The following is a 19561-nucleotide window of genomic DNA, read 5'->3' on the forward strand; positions in this document are numbered from 1 at the left end:
ATAATAAGTTCCCCCAAGGTTACTAGTTAAAAATCCTAGTGGATGGTTTCTGAGGATTTTAAAAGGTATACATATGGGACGATTTAAGGACCTGTCGCTTTTAAAAGCACGTCCGTCATTTTTTTTTCCCAAACCGAGACACTATGCACAAAACGCATATTTTGAGAACCTTTAGCACGAAAATGTGTTCACTTTAAATTCATTTCTAGCCACAAGTTTTGCTACTAAAGAGAGTCTTTTGGCGAGTTGCGACGTAAGCCATGTGCGCGTATGCAAAATGTGTGTGAGAAGCGAGAATTGAGCGTTGTGAGCGTTGGGAGCGATTCCATTTTCCGCGTAACGAAAATTTATAGTACTTTTAAAATTCTAGCCTCAATAAACTGATGTGGAAAAATATGATTAAGTTTAGATAAATTGATACAAACTACATGTACTGTGAAAAGTATTGGCGACATTGACTCAACCGTGAAAGAGATATTTAAGGATAAGTCGCGCTACGAATTTGTGACAGCACTATAACAATAAAATGTGTCTACGGATACAAAGAAAAGAATGAGGAGAGAATCAGATAATGATGATCTACGTTTGATAGGATAGAGGAGCAAAACTGCGACAGAGCACCCGCCAGCCAGTCTCATTAACCTGACAGGCTGATTAATTACAAATGTTTTACGCCCCAATCGACGTGGCAGAATCAGGGGCTCGTCAGTTTTGGGGCATATAGAGTTATTGGTTTAATCTAAAAGCTGATTTATTTGCCTTGCTTCCAATGAAATAAATATCTATCTACCTTGAATAGAACTCGAGATATTTGCGATTGAAGGGAGTGAGGTGGCCTGGCTTCAGTGGTGAAATTAGTGAGAAAATGGCCGCCAAAGTTTGGTAACTCCAAGAAAGAGTTCTTGAACTCAGAAAAAAAGACATATTTTGTGCCTTTAGTCAAAGTTTTATACATATGGACATAAAAGAAGTTGAGCTAAAAAATAAAAATTCGATAAAAATGTCCAAGCTGGCCGAAAAATGCCTGCTTCTCCGATTTCTGTATTTTGACGAGCGCAAATTTGCATATCCTCGCGGCTTCAGGCCAAAGCAGAGACTGACTTCCAAATCTCTGTTTCAGGTGTATGCCAAAACAGAGAGTTGGAACTCAGTCTCCGCTTTGGCCTGGAGCCGCTATGCAAATTTGGGTGCAAGCACGCAATGTTTAATCACGTGACACAGTGCGGCTTCAGCCCCCAAGCCTGAAAGAACCATCAGCGGTTGTTGTCTAGGCTCTGAGCCATGCAAGGTCAACACCCTGATATTCAGTCTGTGAGAACTTAAGCGCCGGAGCGGGTAAAGCCAATGAAATTTCATTCTCCCCGACAGACACAGCGCTTGATTGGACGGAGTTATAGTCGTAGTAAAACAGTACTGGACACCCAGACCAATCAGATCACTTTTCGAGTTATTCATTGTCTCGGAAGTTTCCTTTGGGCGTTTGTGGAGTTTCGCTTTTTATCGGAACACGTTATCGTGTTTTGTCCCTTTTGAAAAATTTATGAAATGTTTTGATTTGATTTTAGTCAGAGAAGTTACTTTTTGGTGAAGAAAAACCAGGTAGAAGACGCCACTGACGACGATAGTGATAGCCTAGGCTAACTTCAGGCCTACACCTAACCTTTCTATCAAAGAGAGCCCAAGTCCACACACATTCTAGTTGAAATTGGCCTACTCGGTGTCCAACATTATCCGATACTCCGGTATCATGTTCTGCAGGAATAAACCGAAGGATTACAATAGATTGAGACAGTTTCAGGAGTCTAATTTTGATGGCGAAAATGACTGGATGCAACAGAAATGCAATTAATGCAATTTCACAGGTTGGGATTTTCATGGTAGGAAAAGAGATTAAAAGGGGTAGTTATGAAAGAATAGAGCGAGTGGGTGGCTCACAAATAAAAATAATTAGGAAAGTAATAAAAGCTATGACACTTCAATCGACACTAAGACCTTGAAATTTTTGCTCTCACTGGCAAATACCAGGAAGCAAACAATAGAACTTGAACAGATGGGTGAGGGGGAAAAACTTGGACAACCTATTTAAAAAACAACAAAAACAACAAACAACCCCCCCCCCCAATAAAAAACGCGCAGCAACACAAGCAATAACAACAAACAAACAAGCGTCCGAGCAAAGAATGAACGGCGAACTTTGATCACCAATTTCTTTTTCTGATCTGACAGTTTATGATAATGGTGGTCCGTATGTGCATGCCAGATAACTTGATCTCGACTTGGGAGGGGGGGGGGGGGGGGGGGTAAAAATACATCATGAAGGGATACTCGATTTCACCTGACCTGACCATCAATGATTTATTTATAGAGGCACCAGCCATCCATGTCCAGGTGCTGTTTTAGCCACTCTATTTCAACAACTGTAATCATGCACTTTTTTTCCCTTTCTGAAGAAAACTTTGAGATGTCATTCTAAAATCAAGAAATTACACTCATAGAGTTTTATTATATTGTTATTATAACATATTTAGTCTCAACACAATTTCCTTATTCAGTTTGGTTACATCATTATCCTTGCTACGTTAATTACAAGGGGGTTATTTGTTGTAATTAATACGGGACGCCTGCAGAAGTTCAAGACTTAGTGGGAGGAGCAGAAGGCTATGGAATCAACCTTTGCTTGGAACCGTCAGCATCTACACACTTCGAGATGTGCTTCTTCAGGGGACGGAGTGCTTATGGGAATGCCCCTTGTTCAGTGATGTCGGTCCTTCACGCAAGTAGATAAGTAAACAAGTATTTGTTGTAAGGTTCTTGGTTAATCGCCAACGTTTTCAGACGAGACTGACATAACATGATGTTGAGACAATTTCCTCTCGACTCTCGATAACGTGCTGCCTCTACAAAATGAAGCGGTTACCTTGATTAGAACGTAGATCTAAGTCTAATATTACAGACTTTTGCTTCTGTTGAAAGGGCAAAGCAATGACATGTACGTATGTTGTTTTTTTTTACATGAAGATTTTTATTATTTCACTACAAAGCAAAATTGAAGTTACACCGGGCCGGTGATACGGGTTTTCCCGTTTCTCTGTTCACTTCCGGTAAAATGGCGCAGTCCATGATGGATGGATGTGTATCGGGTACACAAGCTTGTTTGTGAGGCTTTCAATAATTATGTTCACAGACTTTTTTTTTACTTTTTGGAGACGGAAGTGTGAGTAATGTAGACTGGGTTATATTTTAGGCAACTTGAATCGTTTTTCCCTTCAGTTGTGAGCGATTACCATAGCTGTCTGTGGTGAATAATTTGAATTTGAACCGTCGCTTGTCCGAGTGAGGTGGATTGGGAGTACAGGGTAGATCTGGACAGTGGTACAGTAGGCCTCCTTCAGCCCTACACTTGGATGTGGAAGGAAGCCGAAGAGTTCTAATAAGGAAAATCTAAGTATAAGTCACGCCAAATAAAAAAAGGCAGTAAAACGTGTCCTAGGCGATTAAATTTAGAGAGAATAAAATTCAGTAACATCTTTTTTACCCTAGAAGCGCTCAGCCAAAAAGGCCCTGCCGCCACGGCCGATCGGTTGTAAACATGGGGGTATGGCGGGGGGATATCAGCTGAGATACCCGAGATGTGTACCTGCTACTGAAAAATGACTATTTATGGCCCAACAGATGCTAATAAAAGTATTAAAAGGCATAGAAAACCATATCTTTTCTCAAAGCTGGTGGTAGAATGAAATGGGCCACCTCTATTCTCACCCGGGATGAGAATAGTGCAGGCTAGTCTTTTTGGCTATTCTCACCCGGTGCGCGTTCACCGTTATAGCCTAGATATCTAGATCTAGGCCAACAAATTTTGCGTTCACCCTAAACCACAGAATTCTACACTGTGATAATAGAAAAATTGTAGAATTCTGTGCCGTGAACAAACGTTCCATTACAACTGTAGCCTACTAAAAGCGTACAATTTTGTCCGTGGGCAGTGGAGAGAGAGAAAGAGACAGAGAGAGAGAGAGGGGGGAGGAGTAGATCTTGCGAGAACTTCCGGGCAAAACAAAATGGCGACCCGCGTAGTTCGGCTCGATTCGAAAAGTGAAATAGCCATAGCATCTTTGAAGACGATCAAATTAGCTTACTTTTGTGCTATAACGTAATTTTTTCTTGGCTTTTATCAATTTGATCATCCACACCGATAGACAGTATTCCAAAATGAGGAAAAGCAGGTCTTGTTTCGCACCGGGTGAGAATAGCCTACGCTGGCAAGTCTCACCCGGGGTGAGAGGTAGATCGTTTTTCTATTCTCACCCCGGATGAGAATAGCCACTTCCAATGAAATGAGCCATTCAAAAATGATAAGCGTTCAAATTCAAATAATACAAACAAAGCGCAAAATGCGATAAACTTGACAATTAGTACATTAGCACAGTGGAACAAGTGATAATGTCAAGCCCAAGCGCCATTTGCCGATCAGCGCGATCTTAAGATGGCGCCAAACCATATGACGATCTGCAGAAAACCCGGCCATCTCGAGATGGGCGCGACGCGCCATCACACACAAACAAACGATTTTGCAAAGTTCACAAACAAAACTCTGTAGAATTGCAAAATCGTTCGTTTGTTTGTGTGTGTGTGTGTGTGTGTTTGTATGTTGTTTTAGCATGTGCATGTGTGGTGTGAAGTGAATTTTATCTATCTTGGGTATATATACAAAAACCTCTCTCTCCCTCTCTCTCTCTCTCTCTCCCCCCCCTCTCATCCTCTCCCTCTCTCTCCCCCTCTCTCTCTCTCTCTTTCTTTGCCACTCTTGTCTCTATGTGTGTATATATAAAGCAATGCCCCCCGAGCGCATTTTGTTCTTCCGATTTTTGGCCCCCACTGCGGGGGTGTTTCGTGGGACGCACTAACGCAAAGGTTGTTGTCTTCAACTCGCTCTCACGCTGCTTCTCGTGAATGGATATGAATGAAACTTGGCAGCCAATCAGAAAAGAGGTCAATCTCGTAGTATGCAGTTTGACAACATTGTACCCATCCTAGAAGCAGTCGAAAACGTTTGAGAAAGTGGTTGATGTGGTGCGCTTTGAAGATTTTTCGGAGCTGTGATTTGTCAAACTGACTGATACGTTATACACCATTTGTCTTTATTCCCTTAAAATTTCAAGCTTCTGTGTTTAGCGGTTTTGGCGTAATCTTTAAAAATGTGGGAGTAACTAAGTGAAAAGCGGCATTGCCATTTACGCGTGCTGGGTGAAGGACTGGTGGCTGGGAAATTTCCACTGAGTGACGTCATCAGCCATTGGCCGCCTCGGGCGCAACAAACGAGGCCCCGCTTATGTGAACCGGAAAGGGGGGGGGGGGCGAAGGATACTTGAAAACTAAACGGGGGCCTTGATAACTTGCATTTTTGTTGCATTTTAGTCACAATACAATAGATGTAGTCATTTTTATTTGCTTGATTGCATGAAAGAAGAATAGAAACGGAAAAGCAAACATCTTGAGATGTGGTATGGCATCGTGTTTGCGTTATGAAAGCCTATTCCCCCCTCTTGGGAAAGCACACAATTGGACTTGTCCTGTGTGCTCTGTTTGGAAAAGTGAGGTATTAAGATTGTATTAAAGAGCATGGTACTTATTTAGTCAGTCTGGGAAGATAGTCCCGTTTATACATTGTTATCGTTCACGCGTGCGTGCGTGAGAGCGTGCGCGTGCATGTGTGTGTGTGTTCGTGAGAGAGAGAGAGAGAGAGAGAGAGAGAGAGAGAGAGAGAGAGAGAGAGAGAAGAGAAGAGGGGGGAGGGTGTGTTAATATGTTACATTTATAGTATGGGTTGTAGCCTACACATGCAAAATATTCCCGTGACTTGTAAACTATACTATCTAAACGCATCTTAATCTACCACACAATAGGACACTGTCCAACAATGGATACACAGAGACAATCTTATTTTCTATAATAAAGTATGCTTGCTTTTACTAGTAGAGAACTGGATTTATTAGACTAATAAATCCAGCTCTCTACTTACATTTTTGTGTCAAATTGATCCAAAGCATTGCTTGGCAAGGAGGAACCTTTTATGTTGCCAAATTTCATTCTAATATCATGACTTTGGGAGAAGATATGACTGATAATCTTTGTAAATCTGTGAAGAACGCCACTTTTTTACCTGTTAATGTCTTTACAACTCAAAAAGTATGATGGATATTAAAAATCTGACAGCATGACTAGATTATGCATTAAAAACTGTACTAGACTGCCAAACTTCATTAACATACTCCAAGAAATAGACGAGCTATGACAAATATTGTCTCAAAACGCACCGAAAACCGCCACATTTTTACCTATAAACGTCTTCATAACTCAAAAAAGTAGGATAGCTATGACAAATCTGAAAGCAGGACTAGATTCTGCACTAGAAAATGTACTAAGTTGCCAAGTTTCATTTAAATACTCCGAGAAATGAGTGAGTTTATGAAGAATATTGTCTCAAAACTCACCAAAGAACGTCCCATATTTTGGTTTTTTTTCATTATATAAGTGTACCAAAAATTAATTGATTAAAAAATTCGTAACTTTTTTTGTTTATTGATGGATTTCAAAGATTCAAAAAGTTCCATGCTCTGTGGAGATAGAGCTACAAAATGCACCTATTTGCAAACACTTTCTGATAAAAAAAAAGGTTTTTCGTGGTCATTGCTATATAATAATATGTTGTATGTGTTTGTGTGTGTTTCCAAGCGATCGGCAGATGACGCAATTCTTGCTTTCTTTACACAATCTTAAGATCGCGCTGCTCTATTCATTTTCGGAAATAATCCGTAGATGGCCGTGCTTTCTGCGGATCGTCATATGTTTCTGCGCCGTCTTAAGATCGTGCTGATCGGCAAATGGCGCTTGACAATAACACATAGATCTAACGTGTAGTCGCTCAGTTGGACCGCATCACTTTATCCATCGATATTTTGGTCAAGAGAAGCTCTACGAGGTCAAGATAACTTGCAAAGTCATTGGTCACTATTTATAACTTTGACCTGTAATTTACTACGTCATTTTCCATATATAAGGAATGGCCCGCTCTATTCGGACTCGAGCCGAATATGGGTTTTATCTATTCGGACTCGTGTCCGAAAAAAAGGTTTTATTTATTCAGACTCAGCTTCTAAGTGAGTTATGTGAGTGTAAGGAGGTTACATTATATAAATGTCGTCGGGGGATTTTACGTAAAATCAGAATTACAACTAGAATTGCCTACTAGGACTGTGTAATTGTGTCAAGAGTCAAAAGGCTTGCACTCTCATTAGATCTACCCAATGGCAGTGTCTAAGTACACGGTAACTGACAACTCAGGGTCTTTCCACCACCACTATAGCATCATCATTACTTCCATCCCTATTTGTCTTTCCACATGTTTAATTTTATTTTGTTGTGTGTTATAGTTTTCCTATTATTTTTTTATCACATCGCACAAAACTGACAGCCATGGCCTCTTCCCAACACCTCTTCCCCCTGCAAGCCGAAAGTGCGAGATCGCTACGTGCAGTCTCATTGGTCGACATAATTAACTTTGCCCCCGGCAAGGTCAGCTCAACTTAAGTCGTTCTGTTTATACTAATGATGCAGGGAGGGCCAGTTTAGATAGATCTAGTAACTGGATAGTAAAGCTCACGTCTCGACTGTTATCATTATGATCGAATATAATCGAAAAAAAGTTAGTAAATGTTGGAAATATTTAGGAACAAGGGTCGGAAGTTGGAATGGACGTCAGGCTGGACTCAATTCAGAGTCCGAATATAATTTTTCTCTATTTGTACTTGAGTCCGAATAGTCACTTCAATAAGGAATACTGAAATTTTCCATTGACACAGGTCAGCGTCTATGCACTTTATATAGGGGCGCTTCCCAGTCCAAGTAGGTCAGCCCTATATATAGGGCCTCCGCGCTTCCAGGGTTAAAACCCAGTGTAACTGGTCAGCACTGTGTAGAGTTTACTAAATTGAGAAGACCCAGAGGCTATCTCTCCCAAGCTCATTTGTCACTGAGTGAGGAGAGTTAAAGTGTGTCATTTCTTAGTGAAATTGATGTTGAAACATAATCACAGTTGTCTCCGTCTCTCATATTGTGTCAGAACACAAGTATGATGAGTTGCTGCATTCACTCACAACTTAAAACGTAGCAAGTGGCTATTCTCCTGCGTCGTGCCTGTCAATAGATTGATGGCTATTCTCCAGTGTCACTTATAGTTGCACATTTCGCTTCTCCACAGCTTTCCATCTCCCCTGTCGGCTCGTTATTGTACATGTCATGTAGTTGTACCTCCGTGTCTTTTCCTGAGACTTTTTACTTTAAAAAACAAACAGAATTATGGCTTAATAAATTGTGTATGTGTGTGTGTGTGTGTGGAGTGTGTGTGTGACGTGGGAAAGTATAGATGGATGTTTAATTTGTGTGGACATCAGTATGAATTGTGTTGTGACTTGTTCAACGAATTCAAAACAAAGCACTTGGCAAAAACAAGAAGAATGAGAAGGTAAGAGTTATATTTTCCTGTTATTGCATTATTTAAAAAGAAAATTTTCCAACACACAGAGTACAGGTGGTGCATAAAGGCTGGTGCTAGGGTGTTCAAGCCATAGGCCTGATTAAGTGATTAACTTTTAAGCGATTCTGGATATCGCAGGCAGTATTGCAAACAGAAGTATCTCAAAGGCCGCCAAAAGTTACCTACGTCTATAGATTTTTATGCTATACTGCCCACTATATCTTGCGGGCCAAAGCAGGAGAAAATTGGGGGAAATTGGTTAAAATGCCCAAGGTAGCTCTCCACAGTGAGACTAAAACTGATACTAAATCATAATATAGCATTGTCATTCAAGGGAATTCCATGATAATTTTATAATGTTTATTTTAATTAGATTCATTGTTTCCAGCTGGGCTGAAACTATTGATTTTAATAATTATCTAGATGGGCAGTTTTGTTTTTATTAATTAATAATTATCAAGCCCCCGCAGGCCACATTCATTATATTTGGGTCGATTTGCAGGCCAGACTGAAGTTGCTCGAGGGGCTGGATCTAGCCCTTGGGTCATAGTTTGCCCAGGCTTGCTTTACTCTTCCAAATTTTTATCATCAAAGCAGTATTATAACTGAAACATGGTAGTCAAAATGGTTTCCAACCCAATCTAGCAGTGAGAAACACTGGAAGAAATCTGGTGTCGAAGAATTCCTGTTTTGTGGTCGTTAACGTTCTTTGTTTTTACTTTTGCATTCAACATGTTGAGGGAAATGCACGGAAATAATGAATTTAAGAAGATTAATATAAGTCGTTGTACCGCTTCTTTAATGCCAGTTGCCAGTCAAATTATTCTTAAAATGCCCAGATCCTCCCAATAAATGTTTGTTATGGATATCAGATCAGTGTTCCAGATGGAATAGAAATTTGTGATATAAAACTTAGTTGATGTAGGCCTATGTATGATGATTTTCCTACTTTTTTATATTTGCCATAGATATTTTCAAGTTACAAAAATTCGAGTTGGCTGAAATGCTCAACCATTGTTTGAACTCTTGAGTCACGGACACTGTGTGAGAACTAGTGCAGTGGACATGGATTCAGAAGTGCTTTTGACTGTTGTTCCTGAGGACTTGAAGAGACTGGTGAGGCTGATAGTGAGAGGTTTCTACACCATGGAGCACGCAGTGGTCATTGACATGCTAGTACGTCATCCTTGTGTCAAGGAAGATGACCTCGGCGAACTCATTAAGTACGACAAGAAGCATCTCAGGTATATATATATGTATAATATATTTTGTTGCTTATAATAAATCGAAATACAACGGTTTTCACTTATTGTCAATCCAGATAATGGCAACCTCCGTCTACTAATAGTAAAAACTTGTGTAATGGAACTTTCCTATGTATATAAATAACCCCTCTTAACAGCAGTCTGTTCCTTGAATAGAAATCTTTGTTGCTATAAATTGTCAGATGAAATTTTTTTTTAACGATTCAAAAACAGAGTGGGCTCTGATACGGGCCTATAATTTCGGTGTGTGTACAGGAGAGCTGAGAGCACATTTATACGCACCTAGGAGTCAAGCAATTTAGCAACACCATGCAATCAAGAGTTATGACCGGAAGAGAAGATTTTTCTGTGAACATCTGATTTGCATAAATAAGCAAGATGTTTATGAATTTATGAAATTCACCAAAATTTGAAAGCGTATAAGTAAAAAAAACCCCTCTTTTATCGATAAGATACTGGATCTCTTTGGGAACTCCCAAAATGGTGTTGAACTTCACTGGGGTGTCTAACTGAAATTTTTTAAAGTTCTGATACACCCTGGGAAGCATTAATAATTTTAATTATTCAAAATAACTTTCTTATACTTTGTTTTTGTAGATTAAGATTAAATTGGAAGTGGAAGACGTTTTAGAAAAATGAAAATGAGTTAGTTTCTCCTTGAGCTATAGCAGGGGTATGAAAAAAAAAGAGAATACCAGTGTTTGAGAAAAAATTGTTGGTCCTTACAACCCATTTTTTGTGAAATAATGAATTATTCTAATACCTCCACTGGCTTAATTTTAGTTGAGTTTTTTTGTTTGGTTTGGTTTTTACAGGTCTATTCTCAATATGCTGAAAATTGATAAATTTCTGAAGAGTAGAATGCGAGTAGAGACAGATGCGGAAGGACGCACTACTCGACATACTTACTATTTTATCAATTACAGGTAAGTGCTACCCGCTTTCTGTAAAAATGATCTTTTGCAATTTCTCTCTCTTTATTTGTCGTGGTCAGTTTGTCATGTAATCCTTTTTCTACTGGGGTTTTGGAGACTCCTATTTTCTTTCCTTTTCTGAAACTCCTCCTTTTCCAAGGGAAGATTTAGAGGAAAACTTGTTCTTTTTTTTTGGAGGATTCTGAGAACAGCCTCTATTTTTGGTCATGGGTTGGTTAGCAGGTCAGTGTGTTTACCTGCACATTTTTCTCCCGATTTTTTCATGTTTTGTATCAAGGGTTGTGGGTTGTGCGCTTTCTCTTTTCATTGGCGTGCTGATGATTTAGGGCTTACTTACTTTACTTTACTTTTTTCTTCCGCTTGTACCCTGGGGTGTCGCGGGGAGACACGGGTGTCTGTCTGCAGCAAGTCGTGTGGCCTGTAGGAGGGACATCCCATGATCTTTAAGGGTGTCTGCCACAGATTCACTCCATCGTCGCCTTGGTCTTCCTCTGGCTCTCCATCCAGAATATTTAATGTTGTATGCTCTCAGAGCTGGATGGTTTGAGGGCATCCGCGTGAGGTGTCCGAACCACTTGACCTTTTGTTTTTCAATGTGTGGTAGGACTGGTGTTGCTCCCACGGTGTCCCTTATGACTTCATTTTTAATTTTGTCTCTTCTTGTTTTGTTGACCGCTCTTCTTAAGCATTTCATCTCGCATGTGACCAGTTTCCTCTCTAGGGCTTTTGTTAGAGTCCATGTCTGGCACTGATATGTGAGCGTTGGAAGGAAAATGGCGTTGATGAGCTTCGCCTTGGTGCTCATGGGGATATTGGGATGTTTCAGGAGAGGGCCCAGTTGGTAGCTGACTGCGTTGGCTCTCTGGCATCTAGTCTCTATCTCTCGATCTAATTTTCCATTTTATGTGAAAATGCTGCCCAAGTATTTGAATTCTCTGCTTTGTTTTAGTTGGGATCCATTGATGTTGATATCCACTTTACCTGGTCTCCTGCTAATTGTCATGACTTCGGTCTTGCTTATACTGATCTTCATGTCATATTTTCGCAGCTCGCATTTAGTTGGTTTATATGCTCCTGTAGCTGAGTCTTGTTGTTAATCATTGCCAGGTCATCTGCAAACATGAGTTCGTTGAGAGCATTTAGTGCTTTTTTTTAGAATTCCAAACATTTGGCACAGGTTGACTTGACGTGATTGATTTTTATGCCTTCTTACATGTACACGTTTCCTGATGCACTTTCCCTTTCTTTAAAGTTTTTCGTCCTTGTAGAATTGTGGAGCAGGTATATTGAAGATCTCCCTGGACTGCTAGTCAAATTTGGGGATTGTGGATCTGTCAGAATGATTTTGAGTGTTTTCATTAAAATTTCCGGGTTCATGGATGGTACATTTCAATGATCAAGATCGAAACCTTAACTAGAAAATCATCTTAGAACTTATGACACAGTATCTTATCGGAAAACTGTTAAACCGCAATAATGATTTATACAATTTAGATCAATAGGAGGCTGGATACTTCCACCTTGGCTGCCATGGTTAACCTCGGTACTTTACAGGAATTTTCCTCACTTCACCCAGGTGGGAATCGGTACCCAGCTATAGACTGTGAAAGATCTTGTCAGCTTGTTAGTGTTTGAGCTCTTAATCAGCTGTATTCTTCTCGGGAAGCTGAGAATGTTTCTGAATGTTCAATGGTCTTCCGGGAGTTATAATATAGTGTTCTGCGCACAGAGCTTGCTGTCGAGTGGGGATATGCGCTTTACAAATGCTATTTATTATTATAGACCACTTGAGATGGAAGACTGAGACGGATGAGAGAGACAACATTCTAAAACTTACATCTTTCTTCTCCTTAGAGTATTTATGTCCGTCTGCTGGGACCTAGGTGTCTCTCTCAACCGAAGTTAGCCATGACAGACAGCTAGGGTGCAAGCAGCCAGCCTCCTATTTATCTAAATTGTATGATTGTATAAATGTGTGGTTTGCTCCTTCTTTCCTATAAAAAATTATTGTCCTTCTCTCTCCTCCTTTTTTATGTTTGCTACATTCTTGTAACACCTCTAACCATCGGCACTTATATATATATGTCCTTATTGTGTTGCAGGTGCCGTAAATTTTTTGCTAAACTTCTTAGCTAAAATATTTACAAGTACAGCTTTTTTTCTCTCGCAGTGTTTTTGTCAATGTTGTTAAATATAAACTGGACCACATGAGACGGAAGATTGAGACGGATGAGAGAGACAACACGACTAGGTCTTCGTTCAAATGCCCCGGTTGTGAGAAGACATACACCGACTACGAAGTGGGACAGTTGCTGGATCCCAGCACTGGAGAGCTCATCTGTACCTTCTGTCGTTCCATTGTAAGTGTTTTTCTCTGACTGTCGTTTTTGCCTGGAATTTAGATAATTTTATTGATGTCTTGTAAATTTTGGCTTCTTTGTAACTTGTAACAGAGGAAACTGCATCTTTCTTTGGCGGAGTCTTCACATTTAGTATTTTAGTACAATTTTTGTGTGGTAAATTCCAGTTCAGCTGCAATGTAACTGGTCGAGATTCTGTTCTTTTCTGCTTATTTTCTCTATTTTAATTTACAATACATTATTGTTCGAATGATTTCTCTGCAAAAGGCATTTACCCATTTGTTTTATTCATAAAGAGAGTACAGTAAAAATGCTTCTGTTGGGCTTTGTAAATGGGTGTAGGCCTATCACTTTGTACAAATTTGAATATGGTCTCCTGCAATAGTATCTTCCTATTCATCTTATTTTAGGTTGAAGAAGATGAAAGTTCTATACCCAAGCAAGATGCCCGTACAATGTTGGCCAGGTTTAATGAGCAGATACAGCCTATCTACGAACTGTTGAAAGTTTGTGAAGATGTACGATTGGCCCCAGAAGTTTTAGACCCAGAACCTACAGATATAAAGAAAATTATCAAGTAAGTCGGGGCCCAGAGAAATATTTAGTTTCTGTTGTGAATGAGATAAGACAAGACATGACAATATAAGATACAATTTACTGATTTCCCCCCAAATAAATTTTATACAGCATGGTAAATACTTACTCGCACACCTGCATTTGTCGACACACTCTCACATATATAGACACACCCACAGAAATACACACTCACACACACATGCACGCGCACACCTTCTCTCTCATCAGATACACACACATTCACATCATTGACCAATACTGAGGTAAAACTCAATTTTTGAATGAATTGTAGCTGTTGATGCTGGTGTGTGGTTCTCAGTGCTTAGATATAACTTTCAGTGCGGAAGAATATGAATGAGCGTGTGGTGTAAAACTTACAGATAATATTCATTGTCTCTGATACTGCACAACGTAATCTAAAAAAATCCCTTTCAAAGTGTTTTAAACAATTGTCGTTTTCTGCTTTCCCTGCAGTCGGAACAATGCGGGTGTGTCCGGCAAAATGTCTTCCGACGCGGATCGAGCCACTTGGAGTGGCGATGCCACGAGGAACGTTGGTTTCGGTTTCAGCGAGAACCGAGTGACCATCACAATGGACGACGAGAATGCGGGCAAGGTGGAAAAGAAAGCTCAGCCCGTCTGGATGACACAGAGCACAATTGAGGGAGTTGCTGCACCTCTAGAGACTGCTGCTATGGAGGTGAGGATGAGTTTCTTTTTTTTTTTTACGCTCGTCTCTCTCTCTCTCCTTCTAAATAGCATCATGCTTGCGTTTCAGTAAGAGTTCTACGATACTTTCTACACTAATAGAGGTCAAATAAGTGCCGATGATTAGAGGTCTTACCAGAGAGTTACATACAGAGAAACGGTGGAGAGATAAGGATGATAGATGTTTGATAAGTAAGAAGGAGTAAATCACTCAGAGCACCCGCCAGCCACCCATTATCACACTTTTCCTCTATCTTCTCAAAATAATGTACTGTGCGCAGGTACATTTACTTTACAAGAACCCCTCCCCCCATTTTTTTTTCTTCTTCTCTTTCTCCGTCTTCCCTGTCTGTCTGTCTGTCTGTCTGTCAGTCTGTCTGTCTGTCTGTCGGTCTCTCTGTCTGTCTTTTCTGTCTGTCTGTCTGTCTGTCTGTCTGTCTCTCTGTCTGTCTGTCTGTCTTGTCTTGTCTAAAAAAATGCGCCTCCGAATTTTTTGCATCTGCTGTTCACCTTTTCTGACAGTCAGTGTTTTTTTAAATCTCTGGATCTAAATCTCTGTGATGGGACATTATCTCAAGAGTATTAAGGATCATGACAATAGTAATGTGGAAAAAGAAAATGAAAAACTTTTTTATCTGGTATTTTTTAAAAACCTTTTTTTTTTGCAGGCGTCTAAACTCGCCGAGGCAGACAAGAAATCAAAACCGATGGGCAATGACGACATTCTGCAGACTCTTCTGGCCCACGAGCAAAAGGCAGGACCATCTCGAATACCAGCGCCAGAGTCTAGTGATGGAGACTCCGATGTCGATGAGATGAAGAACGGAGAAGGTATCAATCAACTATTTTTTTATCTTTCATTTCGCCTAAATTTGACCTTGTTGGTTAATTAAAAGCTCCATTCTGTTTATTTGCTCTACATTCATGGTATTGAGCTGAAGTCTAGTGTGGGCTAGCACGATGATAATGCCAGACATTTTCATTTACCGTACAATGTGTGTGTCGCATCGTCAATTTTTGGGCCTATTATGTTATTGGTATCATCCTAAAAGTTCTTCATTTGTCCTGCTTTTGCCCCCCCCCCCCCCCCCCCCCCCCGCCAATCTATCTTGAATAGAGGTCGAGATATTTGCGATTGAGAGAGATGGGTGTCGCCTGGTTTCAGAGGTAAAATTGGTGAGAAAATGGCCGCCAAAGTTTGGTGACTTCCAAAGCTTGTGAGTCCTGGGAAACCGAAAATTTACATTTTTTGTGCCTTTAATCACGCCATATCTGTAAAATCCACACCGATATGTGTGTTTTTAAATTAGACACAAAAGGTGTTGAGTCAAAAAACAATTCAATAAAGATTGCCCAACTGGCCAAAAAATGCCGGTTTCTTTGATTTCATTATTTTGATGAGCGCCTGATTTCACCACGATGCCTCACATATTATGTAAATGACTATGTATTTTTGTTAAGCTACTTTGTGTCTGTTCTATGTATTTCTGTCAACCTACAAATCATATTTTGTATACATCGTATATATAATATATGTTTTTGTATGGCTCATCATAATGATGTATATGTGTGATGAGAGAGAGGGAGGGTGTGTGTGTATGTGTGTGTGGGTAGGTTTGGGTGTGTGTGGATGTGTGTGTATATGTACGTTTGTGTGTGGTGTGTGTGTGTGTTTGAGAATGTTGTGTGAGTGTGTATGTGCTTTTTTTCAGTTATTGTTTTTTACTTTGATTGATATAAAGCACCTAGAGCTGTGTATATACAGGAGTAGGCATTATAACGATGCACATCATTATCATTATCATTTTTACTATTATTATTATTATTATTATTATTTATATTATGTTTAAATGAATGTAAAGCAGCCAAGGGGGGCTTTCATGGCCTAGAGGTTAAGGTGTTGGCCTCTCATTCAAAGGTCCCGGGTTCGAATCCGGGTAGCGACCGAAAAATTTTCTTCTCTAAATTTGTCTCCTTTCACCTCATTTCCTGCTCTCTAGCAATGTTCTGTCGTCTGCTTTCGTCTCCTCTTTCTGCCCCCACCCCCTCACCTCCTTTGCCCCTTCCTCTGGGCTCCTGATTCTTTCTGCAGCCTTTCTACTGCTACTCCTTGGCTTCTTCTTACTGCTGTCTTTCAGCCACACCCCTGATCTTCTGGTAGGAAAGATCTACACCTAGCCTTCTTGGACAAGGGCGAAAAATCTCGGAGGGCCCGTGTGCAAGTTACGCACGTTAAAGATCCCTTGGTGGTCTAAAATCGATAAGAGTAGGCTTCGACCGCCACCCGGGCAAAATTCAAAATTTCCTACCAACTGAAAAAGTTTAGTGTGTCCCGCGCGCTCATATGACCTTATGCAGTTGCGAGCGCCGTAAAACACTTACAAAAACAAACAAACAAAGCAGCCAACAGTCAGGATAGAATACAGATTGTAATAGAATGCTTCTTGTTATTCTGCGAATGTTTTTCAAAAGTCTTGAGTTTGTAGAAGTATTATGCATTTCTCAGTGTCATGAGGTTTTCTTCTTTCTTCCTTTCTTCTGAAATTTTTATTTTCTGTGGGGAAAAAAAACACGTCGCAAGTTTTTGACATTTGTCTGCTTCCATCATCTTTTTCTTTTCTCAGTGTTTTTACATTTTTTTTTCATTTATTTGTATTATTAGATTTTGTTTTTCCATTCTTTTTTTTTTTGGTACTTTCATTTATTTGATTTGATTTTGTTTTTATAGCATCTTGAATATTTTTTCTGTCTTCATTGTCATTTTCTTTTGTCACATTCGCTCTGTACAATAATATATTCTGTTTTGATCCTCCCCCCCAGACGTGGAAGAGATGGAGAGTGACGAGGATGAGGACCAGGGTCCCATGGTGATGATTGGCTCTCAGCGCGTGCCTTACCACAGCGTGACCTCTGACCTGGTGGCCTCCATGACACCACTGGAGAAGGAGGAGTACATCCGCATGGGTCAGCAGTTGTACGAGAACATGTATGACTGACGCTGGCCGCTCTCACTGTGTTCGAGAAAATGTATGACTGACACTTTCTGGTCTCACTGTGTACGAGAAAATGTATGACTGACATTTTCTGGTCTCACTGTGTGGTTCAGCATTTATTCGAGAACATGAATGACTGACGCTGGCTGTTCTCAATGTGCACAAGAACTTGACTGTACGACTGACGCTGGCCGCTCTCACTGTGTGGGAGGAGTGCACTGCCGTAAGCTGACAAAACCCCTTTTTTTTCTTCAGAGCAAAAAGAGGGTGTTTTTTTGGTCAACGTAATCATTTAAAAATAGAGTGATTCCGAAATTGAATTCTAATTTATTGAAAAACTAGTCACTGTTTCTTCAATTTGATTTTTTCTCTCAAGTAGAGTAAAAACTGATCAGGCTTTCGATTTAGCAAATACAATTTTTTTGCGTTAAAATGAAAAAAAAAGTTTGTTAGCTTACGGTAGTACAGGGAATGATAGGGTTGTTTGTTGTTGTTTTTTTAAACTGAAAAATGTCATGTTTATGGTGCTATGAAATTGTGAGTATGTAGTGAAAATTCTGAATGAAAGAGACAATGGTGTTGTGACTGTAACTTACAGAAATAAATACCTTTTTAAATTAGTTTTTGGACAAGTGAATTTATCGAGTAAGAACCCAAAAAATTAAAACAAACTGCAGTTGAAATTGTTCTGGATGGTGGAGAAATGGCGAGTAGAAATGTTGTTGTCTTGGACAAGTGGATGTCTTGGATTGTATCATTGTAATAAATATATGTAGAAAAAAAATGAAGAGGGGGAAGGAGGGGGAGGTGAAGCTTCCTGCTTTTTTAGATTAAAGTTCCGTGAGGCAGAAGCTGTATTGTAGGATGCTTTCTGAACTTATTGGGTGGGTTGTTGGCGGGTACTCTGGTGTGGTTTTCTCTTTCTTTCCTGTCAAAATTCTATTGTCCTTATCTCTCCTTCTTTTTATTGCGTATGTTACTCTCTTGAAACACATCAATTATTTGGCTCTTAAATGACCTTATTGTGTTGCAAATGCCGTAAAAGTTTTACTGAAACAAAAAAACTGGGGAGGGGGGGGGTAGGCTCAAGAAATGGGAAGTGGTTGGGTTGTTTGTACAGGTGGTTGTCTTGGACAGGTAGCTGTCGAGGCAGGTTCAATTGCATGTTGTTGAGAGAATTTGATGCTGAGTAAAGCACAGATTTCTGTGAATGTTTGTTTTAGTAAGGTTTTACGGCGCTCGCAACTACACATGGTCGTACGAGCGCCAATGGGTGGATGTCAACAGAGAAGTCCAAACGGGGAATCAGGCTTACTCTGCTCACCTCTCCAGCCTCAACAGAACAAGGTTTGCTTCAACTATCAAGGCACCCTGGAAATATCAGTTCCCAAGAGAGTGACAAAGATACAAAAGAAGTAGAAGGAAAATGACGATAGTAACGATGAGGACAGAAAAAACACCAGTTCTCCCTATGTTGTTCTGGCACATAATGAGCATGACATTGATAAATCAGCCCATTTTCAATTTTACTGTGCATAAGAACATGTTAATACCACCCCTTTGGGAATGGCCTAAAGACAACTTCAGTCAGTAGGACTGCGCTGGTGGTTTTTTTTTCTGTGAATGGATGCACCCTGTTGAGGTTAGCATGACAATGTGGTTTGTAGCTTGAAGTTGTGTGAGTATTGTTTTAGTAAGTGTTTTACTGCACTTGCAACAGAATTAAGGTCATATAAGTGCCGAAGATTAGAGTTGTTACAAGAGAGTAACAAACAAAAAAAAAAGAAGGGGGTGATTAGGACAATAAATGTTTGATAGGAAAGAAGGAGCAGAGCACCCGCCAACCACCCCCTGTGTGAGCATACGTTAATGATGACAGTAGAGGGTGACTGTTGCTGTACTGGAAATGTTGAATTTAAGTATGTTGTGAGCTTCCTGCTCTTTTGAGATTAAAGTTGTGTGAGGCAGTGACAGTATTGTAGGATGCTTTCTAAACTTATTGGGTGGGTGGTTGGCGAGTGCTCTGGTGTGGTTTGCTCCTTCTTTCCTATCAAACATTTATTGTCTTGATCCCTCCTCTTTTTTTTGGTGTATGTTTCTCTCTTGCAACACATCTATTCTTCGGCACTTATATGACTTTATTGTGTTGCAAGTGCCGTAAAACTTTTACTAAAACAAAAAAACTTATGGG

At 40.0% G+C, this 19561-nt stretch overlaps 1 protein-coding gene across 1 annotated transcript; it reads left to right on the forward strand.

The window, feature by feature from the left end:
- The first annotated feature begins 3088 nt into the window (after nt 1-3088).
- Nucleotides 3089-18154, forward strand: LOC101855866 (general transcription factor IIE subunit 1). The gene is made up of 8 exons (XM_005097046.3): nt 3089-3214; nt 9502-9777; nt 10614-10724; nt 12904-13093; nt 13504-13670; nt 14144-14369; nt 15046-15208; nt 17198-18154. Exons 2-8 carry the CDS (start codon nt 9599-9601, stop codon nt 17371-17373), a joined length of 1212 nt encoding a protein of 403 aa, XP_005097103.1. The 5' UTR covers nt 3089-3214; nt 9502-9598; the 3' UTR covers nt 17374-18154.
- The last annotated feature ends 1407 nt before the right edge of the window (nt 18155-19561 follow it).

The sequence above is a fragment of the Aplysia californica genome, unplaced genomic scaffold (genome assembly GCF_000002075.1).
Source record: "Aplysia californica isolate F4 #8 unplaced genomic scaffold, AplCal3.0 scaffold00145, whole genome shotgun sequence".
In the NCBI taxonomy this organism is placed as follows: Eukaryota; Metazoa; Mollusca; class Gastropoda; order Aplysiida; family Aplysiidae; genus Aplysia; species Aplysia californica.